Source organism: Melospiza georgiana, chromosome 23 (assembly GCF_028018845.1).
Source record: "Melospiza georgiana isolate bMelGeo1 chromosome 23, bMelGeo1.pri, whole genome shotgun sequence".
In the NCBI taxonomy this organism is placed as follows: Eukaryota; Metazoa; Chordata; class Aves; order Passeriformes; family Passerellidae; genus Melospiza; species Melospiza georgiana.
The window spans coordinates 3,461,574-3,479,992 of record NC_080452.1 but is presented as its reverse complement, the minus strand read 5'-3'; the positions used below and the strand labels follow the sequence as shown (position 1 = coordinate 3,479,992).

Here is an 18,419-nt window from a genome sequence, read left to right as displayed (position 1 = left end):
AATTGCCTAGGGCACAGGGATACAGATACTTGTTAGTGTACGTATGTACATTCTCAGGGTGGCCGGAAGCTTTTCCATGTAGAACTAATCAGGCTAAGGAGGTGGTAAAAACCTTGTTAAAAGAAATAATACCAAGATTTGGAGTACCTTTAGGATTGTCATCAGATAGGGGTCCACATTTTATAGCCGGGGTAGTGCAGGAATTAGCACGAATGTTAGATATAACCTGGAATTTGCATACCCCCTGGAGACCTCAGTCTAGTGGGCAGGTGGAAAGGATGAATCAAACCCTGAAAGGACAAATCAAAAAGATTTGCCAGGAAGCTAAACTGCACTGGCCTCAAGCTTTGCCTTTGGCCCTACTCAGGATTTGAATTAAACCAAGGGAAAAGGTAGGCGTAAGTCCATATGAGATATTATATGGCAAACCATATCATGCAACTGTATTAAAAGGGGAGGTACATGTGAGTGGGGATCAGGCGATTGCAGAGTATGTTATGTCACTTAATAAGATCTTGAATTCTTTAAGAAATACGTTACAGTGGAATAGACCGCTCACGCTGGAGAATTCTGTCCACGACATCCAGCCTGGGGACCAGGTGTACGTCAAGAAGTGGATCACGGATCCGCTACGGGAATCACGGAGCGGACCCCACCAGGTGATGATGACGACCTACACGGCGGTGAAGGTCCAGGGGGTGGATGCTTGGATCCATTACACCAGGGTAAAGAAGGCACCGTTCCAGTGGGAAACCCAGATAGTGTCTCCAACCCGGATGATCTTCCGCGTAAAGCCGCCTTCTTAATTATATTACTGCTAGTGATCATGAGACTAGTACCCGTTCAAGGGTCTACTCTTGTACAGGTTGAAGAAACAAAGGTTACAGTCATGGAAGGGATGGATGTTCAATTAACTTGTGTTATCTTTGACAGCCAGAAAGTTGAGGCCGGTGAAGTTATTGCAATATGGCAACGGGGGGCTGAAAGAAGCCGAGGCAAGATAGGAGTCGGTTGGGATCAGGATAAACAACAAGGAAACACGGTACTGAATCTTACCAAGGTAACCACAAACGATACGGGAGAATATACATGTTTGGTCAAAATACGGGATAGTTTTGATTACAAAAGAGTGAGTATGAGGGTTTTGCCATGGACAGGGGATCGTGCTGAAAACATAAAGGTTAATCCAGTATCAATGGCAGTGGACATGTGGGATGGGCCACCTCTAAGAATAAATTGCTCCTTCCTAGTAAGATCAAGATATCAAAGGAACCTTTGGGTCAAATGGTGGAAGCAAAATAGGGAACTGACCTGGGACAGAATAGAGGACGGGACCAATTGGTGGGGAAAGGAAGGCAAAGGTTGTGGGTGGTCGAGTGTCACTAATCCTAGAATAGGAAATGCATGGTGGAGGCATGACAGAATGATGTTATCCTTACAGAGACACGGTAGGAGTAGACGGGAGGTTAATGATACAATAGAACGAAATACTGAGCAGGAAAATTTAGTGGTAGGATTAATCAGAGATTTTGGGATCATGCAGAATGTGACTAAAATAACAGCTTGCCTGCCATTGCCACTGGCTGCAGGTGAACCAATTCCCTGGGGAATAATACCAGTAACCAAAATGCCTGAAACATTCAAGAATGTTTCATGGTCCTGCCAGTCAGTTCCCAAACCAGTAGATGTATGGAGGGATTTGTGTATGACCACTCGGGCTATGACTAGAGAGGAATGTGAAAAGAAATCCAATCATTATGGTTGGATTCAAAATACCAGGAGGTGTTTAATTGCAACCCCAATAGATGAGCCATGCAATACAGTACGAATAAGAACGAAATCCCAACAAAACGAGATGAGTTGTCAGAATGTCACACAGAATTTTGACACCTGGAATAGTTGGAAGACATTATGGGGACCTAGTGTTTTGGAACACTATAATTACCTTGGGGAAGTACAATGGTGCATCCAATGGTCAGGAGTAAAGAATCAGTCACATTATAGGGCCCTTATCACGTCTACATCTTCCCGAGAGTTCAGACCGCAGAAAGAGGATTGGAATTGTACTGAGGTTTTTTACATGTGATACACCGGAAGACCGAATCGGATTGGTACCGGTGAAAATGGCATTAAAGTGGGGATGCGAGTGTAGGGGGTATGATCACACGGTTAGCAGAGAGTCCATGGATGAGCCTATAGATTGCAGATATACTACTGTGCATAGCCCTGGAAATCTAGTCTGGGTGTTGGGACACGGACAGTGGACCACACATTTACCTCTAGATGGATCAGTAACACAAATCACCCTAGGGGTTCCCACATTGTGTCCATACTGGAAACAGAACAGGTTGATCCAAAGGAAAGGACTCAGAAAGAGGGAAGAATCCCTAGAGGAGCAGTGGCATGAACCTGGCTCAGGAGTGCAATTTGGATGGATATTGGAGTCATTATTCCCTCCGGTAGCGACATATCGAAACAGGGAAATGCTCAACAATTTGTTAGGACAGACAGAAAGGTTGGCAGCAGCTACTAAGAAGGGATTTAAGGATCTAAATTTGCAATTGCAAGCTACATCAAGAATGACCCTACAAAACAGAATGGCATTGGATTTGCTACTGTTAAAGGAACATGGAGTTTGTGGTTACCTGAGTAGGAGAATAGATCATTGCTGTGTACACATTCCAAATGTTACACTTGAAGTTGAGAAAGATATTTCTCAACTGGCAGAAGTGGAAACAAAAACCAAGGAAATTGAAAGGGAAGCACAGCATAATTGGATAGGAGCAGTATTTGATTCTTTGGGGCTTCACCTGTCTGGCTGGATTACGTCTGCTATACAGTATGTACTAATGTTTTTAGTATTTTTAGTGACTATATGGATTGTATATAGATGCCTCTTAGGTGTGATCGAAAAGGAAAAGAGGCGATCTCTCCGGTTGCTGAAGGCGATGACCCGTGGGCGGCAGAATGAAGAACATTCCCCACCTCGTTATGAAGATGTTACTGTCAATACTGTTGATTGAGAATCCTTGCAGCAGAACTGAAGGATGCTCAAAAGGGGGGAAATGTTGGAAAAGAAATGAAATTTAGCAAAATATTTAATTATAGTGAGTTGTGTGTGAACTGGTTTGTTAAAAAAGCAGTTTTGTAGCCGTTGAAAAGTGTGTTGAGTTTTGTGTGTAACCTAGCAGGTAGTCTTAGGGATTTAATGAATAATTAAACTAGTGCAAGAAAGTAAGAATGCTAACCTGTCTAGAGGCAGCATACAATGCTCTTAGAATAAGATAAGCAGAGGATTAATGATCTTGTTTGTGAACCAAGGAATGTATCACAAGGGGTCTGTGACCAGGCAAGGGGAACTGTTTCTTGGAAGCTAGGCAAGGGGAACGGGGAAACTGTTCCTTGGAGACTTTGTTGTGAATCGCATGTATAAGAGGGAAGCACCCATATGTGAATTTGGGGGCTCGGACTTTAGGGACGTGAGTCCCCCAGTTCCCCGGGCCCTTAATAAAGCACCCACAAAACTTATCCGAGTTTTGTGTCATTTATCAATCGGGTAACAAAATAATGTCACAATCTGGATAAGAAAAATTTTTAAGAGATGCATCTGCCCCAATTAAGGTGCTAACAAGACCAAATCCAAAATGGATTTGATTGAACAGTAAATGGGAGGTAGCGAGATGGAAAGAAAGAGAAAAGATGAGAGAGCAAGGGAGTGACAAGGGACAGAGACCTCCCCTGGAGCAGGGCAAGTGTGATATTGCCCTCTCTGTGTGTGCGCCCTTCCCTGGGAGGGGGTTTTACACCTGAGCCAGTTTGGGTAAGGGGGGTGGTGTTCACCCCCCAAGCAGGGATTACCTCACTGCTTCAGGTTGCAATGCAGGATGTAACCAAATGCATGTTTTCAATCACCATCTCCATGAACTGCTATAAACAGGTGGGGCAATGTTCTTTATCTCTTCCATGACTCACCCCTGATAACACCCTCCAGGGGAGATATCTTCTGTGAATGGGCCATTGAGTGTCACTGCAGGACTGATAAAATTCCATCATCCCATTGTGGGATGCTCCGCCCTGGGGGAGAAATCAAGCATTCCCACCTGGATATAAGCTGAGGATTTCAACAGCAGGAGCAGCTCACCTTGCCTACTGGATTCCCAGAGGACGAGAGCTCCATAACCACTATTGTACCTTCAGAGGAGGACCAGAACCTTCTGCAGGATCACTGCTTCGACAGAGTCACGTTCATCACTCCAACAGGATTGCAGCCACCATTTATTGGGACTGCAGCCACCACCCTGACCAACAGGGTGTCAGGTTATATCCTGACTTAGTCAGTTTAAGGCAGTGTTTCTGTACCATTGCCTTGATCCAAAATTTTGGTTTTGAATTGCAATTCTGGCTTAGACCCTCCCTAGGTTTGCCTTGAAACCAGTACAAAAGACAATGTTCTCACTGCTTGTCTTCTTCCCAAACCAGGATTTCCCATTCCCAAACCTTGATTGGATGGAGGAGGAGGCTATGAGGAACAGGAAGGAGCCCTGAGATACCCAGGATGGTGAGGAGGAAGTCAGTGCTCCTTTCACCCTCTCTCCTGCTCCATCGCCCAGCCCAGCATGGCCCCCAGAACAAAAGACAATGTACACACACTTTGTTATCATCCCAGAACAGGATTTCCCAGTCCCAAATCTTGATTGGATGGAGGATGAGGCTGCGAGGAAGAAGAAGGAGCCCTGGGATACCCAGGCATGGGAGGAGGAAGTCAGTGCCCCTTTCCCCCTCTCTCCTGCTCCATCTCCCAGCCCAGCACAGGCACTGGCGACAGGACAACCCTGCTACCAATACCGTCCTTCTGGGAATGCACTGGGGGAATCTCCTTCCCCTTCCCTCTGGCATGGAGGCAAATCCCATCCTCTCCTTGTACTTCCTCCCCCAGAGAAGGAGCTGAGAATGGAGACCATGGAGGAAAAATCTCCATGGCAGAACTTCATGGAAAAGGCCATTTTGAGTGACTCCACAGCGCAGAATTCCAATGGGGAGGAAAATCCTGAGAGATCCCACAGGAGGAGGGGCTCCAATCCCAGCCCAGGATGCTCTGAGGAGGAAAGACCCTCCCTGAGCCAGGAAGGTGGAGAAAGGTTCAGCCAGAGCTCAGAGCTGGTGGTCCATGATTAGCTTCATGACGGGGAGAATGCTACAACTGCTTGGAATGTGGGAAGAACTTCAGGCAGAGCAGCACCCTGATCAGCCACCAGATGATCCACACTAGGGAATGGCCCTATGAGTGTGGGGAATGTGGGAAGGGCTTCAGCTGCAGCTCCACCCTTGTGACCCACCAACGCATCCACACTGGGGAAAGGCCCTATGAATGCCCCCAGTGTCAGAAGAGGTTTCAGACTAGCTCCAGTCTCCTCCTGCACCAGCAGATTCACTCAGATGAGAGGCCCTTCTGCTGCCCTGACTGTGGGAAGGGCTTCAAGCACAAATCCCACCTCATCAGGCACTGGCTCATCCATACCAGGGAGAATCCCTACAAGTGTGGGGAATGTGGGATGAGATTTTGCCAGAGCTCCAACCTGACCTGCCACCAGAGGACCCACACCTTGGAACAGCCCTATGAGTGTGGGGAATGTGGGAAGAGCTTCAAGAAGTCCCACTTGATCCACCACCAGAGGGTCCACACTGGGCAAAGGCCCTACGAGTGCCCCGAGAGTCAGAAGAGGTTTCAGACCAGGTCCCATCTGCTCCACCACCAGCAGAATCACATAGAGGAGAGGCCCTTCTGCTGCCCTGACTGTGGGAAAGGCTTCAAGCACAACTCCCACCTCTTCACCCACCGGCGCATCCACACTGGGGAGAGGCCCTACGAGTGTCCCCAGTGTGGGAAGAGCTTCTCCATGAGCTCTCACTTGACCAGACACCAACGGAATCACCAGTAAGGGAAGCCCTGCAAATGCCCCAATTGCAGGAAAATCTTCGTGCACTGCCCTAGCTTCATTACCCATGGGAGGATCCATGCTGGGCAGAGCCCTGGTGACCCACATTCCCAGTGATCTGTGCTGGGAAGACACCTGGCTGGTTATCCTTTTAGTTTGGCCCCAATTTCCTCTTGATTTCTTGTTATCACTTAAAAACACCTGAAATACAACTAAAATCAAAGAAATTGATCAAATATGTCAATCCATCACTCAACAGTTACTTGAGCAGGAATTTATGGTTTTGGGACATATTCTGGAAGATTTCTGTGTTCTTGGGGGATTTCAGGAAGTGTTCTCCATATCTTTGTACTCTAAAAGTCAAGATGGATTGATCTGTCATCTCAAAATGACTCAGTCCCCCTGAAAACACCTCAATCTTACCCTCAAGGGGCTCAATCCCACCTCAAACTGGCTTGTTCCAACAACAAAAAAATTCAGTCCCATGACAAAATTACTCAGTTCCTCAGCCTCCGGGGTGAGATGGGGTCGGAAGGAGATTGGGAGAAGTGGGATCCAAATTTGAGGGTGTGGGATCAGGATTGTGTAGATCTGGGTGTGTGGCATGTATTTTGATAGTAAATAAAACTTTCAGAACTATTGATTTCTGTCCCATTCATTTTCCATCAGTTTTGCTTTGTTTTTCAGAGTGCCACCTTCTCAGCTGATTGTGTTTGTGTTTTCCTTTCTCTCCTGCCTCTCTTTGCCTGCCTTATTTCTCTCTCAGTGTCTCCCTTGACCCAGGGCAGCCCACACCAAAGATCCTGCCCTGGTTTAATTCCCAATCCAGGAGCTACAACAACCATGGGTGAAGTTATGAAGGCTGGCATTGAAATGTCACTGTAAGATCTTGCTCCACTTGAATTTTGGCTCCTTCTTTAGAGCTTTGCCTTCCAGGGAAGGAACATCTTTTCCTGGCTGGGAATGTGTGCCCTGGATCCCAGAGGGGCATTCCTGAGGCTCACCAGGGTGCTGCTCCTGCCGTGCCTCCCAAGGAGCTGTGCAGGGCCAGGGAACAAGGTCCAGCAGCTCTGTTGCTTCTGCAGTGCCACAAGGGCCCCTGGTTCCATGAGTTTCCCTAGTGCCAACAGCGGTTCCTTGGCTCCCATGATGCCCTGCTGTTGTGTCACCATGCATATTTGGTGCCACGAAGTTCTTCAGTGTCACAATGGCCTCCCTGACTCCATGAGCTTCCACAGTGGCCAAATAGACTCCTTGGAGATGGGCAGTGTTACCATGGACCATTGGCTCCATGCAGCCCCGCTGGGTCACCATGGACTCCTTGGTTCCATGAAATTCTGGGGGTGTCTCCATGGTCTCCTTGGATCCATCGTGTCACAATGGACCACTGGATCCACATGGCCCTGCTGTGTCACCACGGCTCCTTGATTCCATGGAACCCCATGGTCACAATTGACTCCTTGCTTCCACGTCACCCCCTCAGTGTCAAAATGGCCCCTTCGTTCCATGAGGAACACACAAGTTTTGTAGAAACATTGATCAGATCCTGCTGAACACACCTGGGAACATCTGTTTGCATTCCAAAGAGAGGTTAAAGGTGAGGATAGCACCAGCAGCTTCCATCTGCAACAGAGATCCAGGGAAAATACAGGGACAGAGAATTCAGCTGCAAGACTCAGAGAATTCTGCTTCCAGAAATCATTTCTGCTCACACTGTCAGTTGCAGAAAGGTGAGACCATTCCAGGCAGCGTAGACTGAGCACGTGGTTCCTGAGGTGGGTTTGTTTTAGAAACCCATTCAGGCTTTTGTATTTGTTCTGGTTTGAAAGCAAAACCAGAGAGAGACTCCAAGTCAGAAATACAATTTATTAGGAAAAGGAAAAAAAACCCCAAAATACATGCAATAATATTAAAGAAAAAGCACTGATAAAGTCAGAATAGAACCTTACACCCTGTTGGTCAGGGTGTTGGTAACAGTCCAGTTGGAATGGTGGCTGCAGTCCTGCTGGAGTGGAAGATGTTGTTTTGTTGGAACAGTGATCCTGTAGTAGGCTGTAGCTTTCTTCTGAAGATTCAGTGGAAAAGGCAGCTTGTTTTGTCCCAAACCCTAGATTATATCCAGGTGGGGATTCTTAGCCCCTCCCCCCTGGGCAGAGCATCTCACAATGGGCTGATATCATTCTGTGAGTCATGAGGTGGGTCCATTAAACAAAAATGGCTTCTGGAGGGAGTTATCTCTGAGTCATGTGGCAAGGCATTGATGGGCTCATTAACAGGAGAGAAGGAAAAAACAATGCTCCTCCTGGTTTCAACAGCTCTTGGGGATTGCAATAGAATACATCTTTATATTGTAACCTAGGACATCTATCACTGCTGGAAGGGTGGGACAGAATAACTTCATCTTTGGTGTCATCACTCAGGATTGTTCCATGCTCTTCCTGGAGTTTCCTGAGGGCTGGTAGCGTTGGCTTCAGGAACAGTTTTGGCAATGGCTGTGGAAATGAGGGCTTGGTGGAAGAAGAGAAAGGTTATAATTCTTTTATTTACAGTCTTTTGCCACATGTCCAGGTTTCCTGCAGTTGTAACAGTTTCCACTGCCTTAACTACATTTTGTATTGTGAGGAAGCACATTTCCTGCAACCAGCACTTCCACTGTGCCCTGGCCTGCAGCCTCGGCTAGGCTGGAGTCACGGTCTGAGACCGCGTGGCAAATGCAAGCATCAACCATCTGAGCGATGGTTAACTCAGGGGCAAGGGGGAGGGCTTCCTTCCAGCTGGCCCCACATCCAGTTCTGATGACATGGGAACTGGAAGAGGCTGGACTGGAGAAGGGGCCTGGAAGTGGAGAGGTGGAGACCATGTGGGGAGGAGCTTTCTGATGACAGGGGACGGACCTGACATGGGGGTGGAACTTGGCGTCAAGGTGGGGCCGTGGGGCCTGTCACATGGGAGGCACCCAGAGCAAAGTCAGGAAATGGGGATGAAGGCGGGAGGGAATCTTCTCTCTCACAGGAGTATTGCCATCTTGTGATTTATAGAAAGGGTAGATTAGCAGATGAAGGAATGTGGGCAAGGGAAGATCTCAGGGCGGCATGGCCATGACCACGCTGAGGAGAGGACAGAAAAGGAGGGACAACGGCAGGCGGCAGATGGCTTGTCTGTGCCAAAGGGCAGGCTCCATCTCCCGTCCTGTTCTCAGGGAACATGGGGGGCGGGTTAAATAAACCAGGACAAAGTGTTGGAGCCATAAACTCATTAAATGATTCTATAAATTGAATGAAACAACAGATACAATTTCCCAACTTTTAAAACCCCTTGTGTTTGTAAAATATAAAGATTTTCCCTGACAGCATCCCAAAACGGTAACTGATAGATAGAATCAACAGAGATATCAGAAAGCTCCTCAAATAACCATGAACAATACCTTTTAAACTCCCCTCAGAAAATTAACTCCCCTCTAAATTTAAAACTCTCCAAAACTTAACAACAAAAACATCCTTTTCAGCTTGGGACTGAGTATTTCCCATAGCTGCCCCCAATGGAAGAGGGAATGCCCACCCACAGGAACAGAAAATCAAAAGCCCAAAAACCCCTGGCAGGTCTCTGCCACTCAGTCACTCACTCTCAGTCTCACAGGCACAATCTTCAGCCAAAGTGGTGCTTGCGGGGCTGTCAGCTAAGCTGGTCCCACAGATGTTGAGGGGATTGTCGACTTCCACTTCAGTGAGATTTGATAAAACTCAAGTCTCACTTTGGTTTTGTGGCTGACCCGAAGGGGTACAGTTTTAAGCGGCATCTGGCTGGCAGGGTCACCACTGGAGATGCTCACAGGGACCTCAATGAATCTGGTCCCTGTTCAGGTGCCATGTGTAGCATCATGGCTCTACTGAGGCCCTTGGAACATCCAGCATTCACGAGTCCAAAGCTCACTGCTACCTTAGAAAGCTGACAGAACAGGCAGGATGGGTCTTCATATGATCTCCTCCAATAAACTGGGTTTATTGGTACAGGAACAGGCTACACAGCTGAACAGGGTCCAGGGACGAAGACAGGGTGTAGGCTGAGGGAACGGGGCCTTATATGGGGTTGTGAGGGTGGAGCTGAGGGTCAGGGTCCAATGGATATGGGGGAAAATGGTGCAGAGGAGGCGTCAAAGGTCAGGTCAGCCAATAGGGAAACAGGGGTGAAGGAATGCAGCAAAATAGGGCCAATGGAGGGACAGAGATCGAAGAACATTCTCGGACTAAACAAATGTGGGCAATAGGAGCTGAACTAGGGTAATTAGACCAATGGGCCAACGGGGTAACATAACATGACATAAATCAGCATGTGCCTGCAAAGATCTATGGGAGAAGAAAGCATCTCACCCTAACCTGAAAGCCTATTCCTCTTATCTGGAATCAGTTCTCCATGTCTGGGGGATTGAGACTCTGATGGTAGGCCTCTGGGCACCCACACACCTTCACAGCTGGCCCAGGGCAGGTCTGGAGTGATCTTGGTGGCACGTGGGTTTGGTAAACACATGAGGAGGGTGTCTGTATTCAATGGAGAACTCAGAAGTTTTAGAATACTAAAATAAAAAAAGAAAACCCCTCTTTGCCTGAGTGCAGCCAGTTCTCCAAGCAAAGCTGGCACCAAGTGACAGAGGAGGAACAGGATGGGGTTGGCGAATGTGGAGTAAGGTGGTCCACACAGGGTCAGATCTCAAGGCACAGCTTCTCTGATCAGGCCAGACCACTCGAGGAGAGTCCCTGCGTCACTATCAGTCACTGAGTGCTGCGATTACCTCTGCTCTAAAGAGAACAACATACCTTTAAAACAGGAATGTGGATTTATTAGAAGCTCTTTGAAATATTTCTCCATAACTATATAAGAAGAAATTCTTAGTGATTTGCACAACAGAAGATGGAAATCAAGGCAGAGACATGGTTTGTCAGGACCTGCCTGATCCTAATGAGCCCCATGGTGCATTTGGAGCTGAACCCTGGAACCTCAGGGCCTGAGAGGAGAATGCACAAACCTTTCCAGGAGTCAAAGTCAGAAGAAAAACTCAAAGTGTCCAAAGCACGAATGGGTCCCACTGAGGTACATCCCAACACAGGCTCTTCATGGACTCCTTGGAGAATTGGAGGCCAGGATGGCACAAAAATTTCTCAGAGACTCAGTGTGGAAAGTAAAATCCAAAGTACCTTAAAAACCTTGAGTATCTCAAAGTATTGATGAGCCCCACTGAGTGTCAGTACAGAGCTCTCAAGGGACTCATTAAAGCAGATAATTGGAGGCCATTATTGCACAAAACTCTCACAGAGTTTGTATGAAAAGTGAAAAACCAAGTACCTTAAAAAAACTGAAGTACCTTGAAGCATTAATGAGCCCACTGGGTGTTGTTACCAACAAAGGCTCTCAAGGGACTCATTAAAGCAGATAATTGGAGGCCATGTTTGCACAAACCTCTCAGAGACTCCAAGGCAAAAGCAAAACCCAAAGTCCTTTGAAAAACCCTGTGAGCATTAAAGAGCCCCCAGGGCCATTCCTGAGCAAGGCTCCCAAGGGAATCCTTCCAGCAAATCCTTGAGGCCACTGGGATGTGGGCTCGGGGGGGATGCTGAGGGCAGGACAAGGGGCTGGCAGTGCCCAGCCTGGCTGGGGCTGTGCCAGGAGGCCCCAGGGCCTCAGGACAAGGTGTCTCCTCACAGCCCTTGGTGGCACAGACCCTGCTGTGCCCCAGGGCACCAAGACTTGGCTTCTCCTTGTCCCCACCTGTCATCACTGCCTCCAGTTCTCTTCTCTGCCTGGGGCCAGGGGACACTTTCTCAGTTATGTCCCTCAGTGGGACCCATTAAAAGTGCAAGAAAGTTTGGAGTTGGATTCTGACTTGGAGTTCTGGAGAAGTTTCTTCAGCTCTGTCTCAGGGACTGCTGTTCAGGGCCTGAGCACGAAGCCCCAGAGGCTCAATAAAGTCCTTGTGCTATGTCTGTTCTGCTGAGCTGGGCTGGGTTCCTGGCACAGAGACAGCTCCTGGTAACCAAGAAGAGCTTCAAAAGCACATTTTTCTTGATGAGCAGCTCTTCTGCCAGCCCAGCAGGGCTGAGACACTGCCTGCAGCCGCCCCGGGCACAGCACAGAAGCACAGAGAGCTTCAATCAGTCAGGGCTGGGAAGGTGCTGAGAAGTGCCTGGGGCAGAATCACTGCCAGCCCTTGGCACAGGAACCTCTGGCTGCAGGACAATGCAGCTGCAGCTCCTGGAGCCATCTCCTAAAGCTGGAACATCCAAATGCCTGCAGACCCTGTGAGTACATTCTCTGATTGTCTCTTGTGCAGAGCAGCCAGGGGTGCCCAGGGCTGTCGTGCAGAGCAGGGTCCTGCAGCCCAGGGCGCTGTGCTGGGGCAGGGACTCTGCTGCCTTCCAGGGACAGCTCTCCGCCAGCCCTGGCAGCTGCTCCCAGCACTGGGGGACAAGATCTGGGTGGGAGGAGACAGCTGGTAAGGCTTGGAAGTGTTCTCCTTGTGTAGGGAGGATGTTGCATTGTTCAGGACTGCTCCCAGTATAACATTTAACTGCAGAACATTTCCAAGTTGATTATACAGGGCGCAGAGCAAGGCAGGGGCTGCACAGAAGGGAAAATTCTGCTTTTATAATCTACTTCTCTGCATTGGAAATTCCCCATAGATATTCATCTCTCAGTTAAGGTTGAGAAAAATAAAAAAATTCTCTCGGATCTGAATAAAGCAGGCAGCAACAGCCATCAACACAGGACCTCTTAAAAGCTGCATCAGTATAATTTTTCCAGGCTCCTCAGGGTTGCTCTGACATTCCCATCAGAGTCTGCAAGGTCAGAGCTGCCCCTGGGTGGTGCCAGAGCTGGGAGGGGTCTGCAGGGAAAAGCTGAGCCCCCAGGGCTGGGCTGGGCTCTGGCAGCACTGGCAGGGCCCCAGCCCTGGGCACAGGGAAGCAGCTGCTGGCAGGGACAGCTCCAGGCAGCAGAGCCCTGGGCAGGCAGTGGGGGGAAAGTGCCCTCAAGCTATGTTGGAATATTTTAAGTCCTCTCCAGACCTAACTATTCCATGGGTACCTTTTATACATATCTGTGTGCCAAGACACTGCAAATGTCCAACAGCAGCTCCATCAGCCACTTCCTCCTGCTGCCATTGGCAGACACGCGGCAGCTGCAGCTCCTGCACTTCTGCCTCTTGCTGGGCATCTCCCTGGCTGCCCTCCTGGGCAATGGCCTCATCATCAGTGCTGTAGCCTGCAGCCACCACTTGCACATGCCCATGTTCTTCTTCCTGCTCAACCTGGCCCTCAGTGACCTGGGCTCCATCTGCACCACTGTCCCCAAAGCCATGCACAATTCCCTCTGGGACACCAGGAACATCTCCTACTCAGGATGTACTGCGCAAGTTTTTCTGCTCATCTTCTTACTTGGAACAGAGCTTGCCCTCCTGACAGTCATGTGCTACGACCGCTATGTGTCCATCTGCAAACCTCTACACTACAGGACCCTCCTGGGCAGCAGAGCTTGTGCCCACATGTCAGCAGCTGCCTGGGCCAGTGCCTTTCTCAATGGTCTCATGCACACAGCCAATACATTTTCCCTGCCCCTGTGCCATGGCAATGCCCTGGGCCAGTATTTCTGTGAAATCCCACAGATCCTCAAGCTCTTCTGCTCCAAATCCTACCTCAGGGAACTTGCGGTCATTGTGGTTAGTCTTTGCTTAGGTTTTGGTTGTTTTGTGTTCATGGTTTTCTCCTGTGTGCAGATCTTCAGGGCTGTGCTGAGGATCCCCTCTGAGCAGAGACGGCACAAAGCCTTTTCCACCTGCCTCCCTCACCTCCCTCACAAGTTTCCCTCTTCCTCAGCACTGTCATTTTTGCCTACCTGAGGCCCCCCTCCATCTCCTCCCCATCCCAGGATCTGGTCCTGTCAGTTCTGTACTCGGTGGTGCCTCAAGTCCTGAATCCCCTCATCTACAGTCTGAGGAGCCAGGAGCTCAAGGCTGCAGTGAGGAGATTGATGACTGGATGCTTTCAGGAACATTAAACTGCTGGCTAATTTCTGCAAATCACTTGTAATAAAAGTCATCTTTGATACTTCTGCTTGGTTTCATTTTGGAGATCTTTTTTCTTTGTTTTACTTTTTAATATTGTCCAAAAAGAAATTTCAATGTCTGTGCAATTTCTCATTTGGTTTCTCTCCACATTCCCTGTGCCCACAGACTGTGTCAATGAGGGGCTGCACTCTTGATGCCTTTAAAGGAATTAAAGCATCTCCCAGCAGAGTTTTCTGCAGAGATGGCCTTTTGTTCCTTCTCTGGAGCTGCAGCAGCAATGTCTGTGTGCAGAGCTGGGGGCAGATCAGGGCTGGCACAGCAGCTGTGCCCAGCAGCAGCAGCACTTGGTGTTGCCAGTGCTGCTGCCATGGCCCTGCCCTGCTGCCCTGGTGGCTCTGTTGCTGTAGGGCCTGACTGCTCTCGGGGCCTGGCACAGTCCTGGGGGTGGCAGTGCCGGGGCTGCAGCAGGGACAGGCCATGGGCACTGCTGGGGCAGCGCTGATGCCTCAGGCCAGGCCCTGGGGCCTCCAGGCTCCTTGCCCAGGCTCTCTCAAGAACACACCCAGGCCAATGCTCAGCACAGAAAAGCCCCGTGAGCAGCCCCTGGCTGGCCATGGGCAGGCTGGGGGCAAACAGCATGGCTGGGGCTCTGCAAGGGCCCTGGGGCAGACGGGAAAAGGCAGCAGAGCAGGGGCTGATCCATCCCCAATGTGCTGCACAGCCCAGGGCAGCATTCCAGAGCGTCCTCATGGAGCTGCCAACAACATCCTCCCTCTGCAGCCCTGGCCTCTCCCCCAGCTCACACAGGTGCCCCATCCTTGCAGGCACAGACACGGCAGCACTGGCTCAGCAGCCCCTGTTTGCATTGCACAGAGCAGGGGGAGCACCCCCATGCTGTTGGTGTGGGGACATGAACCTGAGGGAGCACAGATGCCATCAGCCCCTGGGGCCAGCAAGGGCTGGGGGACACCAGGGAAAGCACTCAGCTTTGTCCTGGCCTCTGCAGTCAGCCAGAAAATTTGTTTCCATCAGCTGGGAGTTTCCTGTCCCACTGCAGATACTGTTTCTCAGAGCCAGGGCTGCCTGGAAGCCACCCCCAATCTGCCCTCAGCATTTCTTTTCCTTTACCTTTGCTTTCTTTACTTTTCCTGACACAAATTTCTTCGTAGTGCCCACCCACCCCTCTTTCCCCCCTGCAAACAGGCCATCCCTGTTTGCCCTTTCCTCTCTGGCCCCACTCCCCACTGCAGTTCCTGACTTGGCCCCATGGGAACGTCCCTTGTGGAGCATGATCATCCTACAAGTTCTGCAGGAATTTTCTGCAGGCTCCTGCAGTGCCTGGTGCTGCTACCTTTCCAGAGGCACCCCAGGCCATGGGAGGCACATCTGGGCTGCTGTGTCTGGCTCTGGGGCTCCCTGTTCTGGGCAGTTAGGAGGAGCTGCAGAGGCTCTGCAGGACTGACAGGATGGGCTTTTTTGCTGGCAGGAGAAGCTGAGGGACCTGGGCTGCTGGAGCTTCTGAAGGGGAGGCCCAGGGCTCATCCTGCAACTGCCCCAAGGGTGGCTTCAGAGAGTCACAGAATCAGCAACAGTGGAAAAGACCTTGGAGATCATCAAGTCCAGTCTGTGCCTTGACACTGCCTTGTCTCCCCTGAGCCTCCTCTTCTGCAGGATAAACAACCCCAGCTCCCTCCGCCACTCCTCAAAGCTCTTGTGCTCCAGACTCCTCCCCAGCCTTGTTGCCCTTCTCTGGACACACTCCAGCCCCTCCATGTCCTTCCTAAATTGGGGGCACCAGAACTGCAAACAGCACTCGAGGTGCTGCCCAACCAGTCCTGAGCACAGGGGAAGAATCCCTGCCCTGCTCCTGCTGGCCACACCATTCCTGATCCAGGCCAGGAGCCATTGGCCTCGTTGGCCACCTGGGCACACTGCTGCCTCATGTCCAGCCTGCTGTCCATCAGTTCCCTGCAAGTCCCTTTCTGCCTGGCTGCTGTCCAGCCACTCTGTCCCCAGCCTGTAGAGCTGCAGGGGTTGTTGTGGCTAACATGCAGGGCTCGGCACTTGGACATGTTAAACCTGACCTTGTTGGCTTAGGGCCCTGGATCCAGCCTGTCCAGGGCCCTCTGCAGAGCCCTCCTACCCTCCAGTAGATCCACACTCACGCCCAGCTTGGTGTCATCTGCAAATTTGCTGATGCTGGACTCAGTCCCTTCATGCAGATCATCAGTGCAGATATTGAAATCCACGCTGGCTGGTTCTGATCCCTCGGCCATCCTGTGGGCGCCCTGTTGATGGCACTCAAGGTGATCTGTTCCATAACCTTGCCGGGCACCCAGGTCAGGCTGACAGGCCTGGAGTTCCCCAGCTCCTCCTTCCAGCCCTTCTTGGGGATGGGCTCACATTGGCACCTCCAGTCCTCTGGGCCCTCCCTGCTGAGCCACCACTGATGGTAAATGATGGAGAGCAGCTTGGGGAGCTCATCCACCAGTTCCCTCATCCCCCTGGGATTGAACCCATCCAGTCCCATACACCTGTGAGCATTTGAGAGGCTCAGCAGGTCACCAACTGCTACCTGCTAGATTACAGCGGTCTGTTCTGCTCCTTGTGCCCATCTACCAGCTCAGGAGAACGCTTGTCCTGAGGACAACCTGTCCTAATATTGAAAATTGAGAGAAACAAGATGTTAGTCTGTTCAGCCTTTTCTTTATCTTTAGATACTATATTCCCCACTGCATCCAATAAAGAGTAGAGGTTCTCTTTATCCAGACTTTTACATAATTAATTTATTTATGGAAAACTTTTCCATTATTTTTCACTGAAATGGCCTGGTTAAGCTCTAATTGAACTTTCACATCTCTGCTTTTCTTTCTGCATGACTTAATAACATCCTGAAACACTTCCGAAGTTGCCTGATTTTCTGTCCAAAGTTAATGCATCCTCTTTTTCCCCCTGACTTCCCACAAAAGCTCATGGGCAGCCAGGACAGCCATTTTCCTCACTAGCTCATCTTTTGCCACACTGGGACAGGCAGCTCTTTCCCACTTAAGATGATTTTTTGGAAATGTGTCCATCTTTCCTGGACCCCTTGGTTTTTAAGGACTGTTTCCCTTAAAAGAAATGAGTAACTGATTTGGTACTCCCCAAATCAGCATCATGAACAGGCGAAAGTCTGCCCTTCGTAATTCCAGTGTAGAAATTTTGTTGCTGCCCCTCCTTCTTTCATAGAACATTGAAAACTTGATTATTCCATGGTCACTGTGCCCCAGGCAGCCTCCGAGCCCCACATCTGCCACCAGCCCTTCTCTGTTTGTGAAAAGCAGGAGACAGAGCTTTTCTTGGCAGTGGGAGTGTTACCAAAAATTCAGTAAAACAGAAAACTCCTTAACCCCAATGTAGCATTAAGAAGCAGCATTCTTTATTCAGCTGGATGCACAGGGGATAGCTCCTCCCAAAGCCCTGCATGATGAGAACAGGAAAGTTTCTGTTTATTTTCTGTATTTTGCACACAAATTCATTGATTGTCCTGGACTAAAAATACAGATGATAATAATTTCCCCAAAATCATTTCCACTTTTCCTCTCCCCATTACCCATGTGTTGTTCTGTCCTGGGGGTCTCTCTGGTGGTCCCTGATGGTTGTGGACCCCAATGTTCCCGTGGGCCCGGCTGAGCTGGCAGGACACTGAGGCTGCTGAACTTCCAGTTCCCCTTCTCACACAATGGGCTTTGTGTGGTTTCCATAGGCCTGGGGTTGTGGAGAACAAGCTCCAGGTGTCAGCTCAGCTGGTGGAGACAATTTATCATCTGGTGACATGAGGTCACAGAGTGGGCTATGACATCACAGAGTGCATTACGTGAGGTCATTGAGCAGCTATGACATCATAGGCCATCTCTGTGACATCAGAGATCCAGCTGTGACATCACAGGGCAGACTATGACATCACAGACTCTGGTGTGACATCAGAGACCAGCTGAGTGACATTAGAGACTGAGCTGTGACATCACAGAGCAGGCTGTGACATCCCAGAGGGGCTGTGTGACATCCCAGCAGGGCTGTGTGACATCCCAGCAGGCTGTGTCAGGCCATTGGGTTGGTCACTCTGCACCAGCTCCCCCTCACAGTTTCTCCCAACAAGTCCAATGCTGTCCATGCCCAGCAGGGTCCCTGTCCCCCGGGATTCCCCCGGCCCACCTGGAGCCACAGCCTCCACCAAAGGATGCTCCACAGGATCCATCCCAGAGCCTGACATGGGGACAAGGGGCCAGGGCTGTGTGACCAGGACATAAAGGACAGGGATTATCCAGGTCACTGTGGCCTGGGATGCATTCCCCAGGGCAGGAAAGATGTCTGGCAGCTGGAGCAGGGTCTGGGAAGGGCCTCCAAGGTGGGGCTGGAGCCCTTGGGCTGTGAGCAGAGGCTGAGGGAGC

At 50.0% G+C, this 18,419-nt stretch overlaps 1 protein-coding gene across 1 annotated transcript; it reads left to right on the top strand.

The window, feature by feature from the left end:
* Window positions 1–13,044: 13,044 nt before the first annotated feature.
* Window positions 13,045–13,821, top strand: LOC131093004 (olfactory receptor 14C36-like). The gene has a single exon (XM_058040005.1). The coding sequence runs from the start codon at window positions 13,045–13,047 to the stop codon at window positions 13,819–13,821; it is 777 nt and encodes a 258-aa protein (XP_057895988.1).
* Window positions 13,822–18,419: the final 4,598 nt, after the last annotated feature.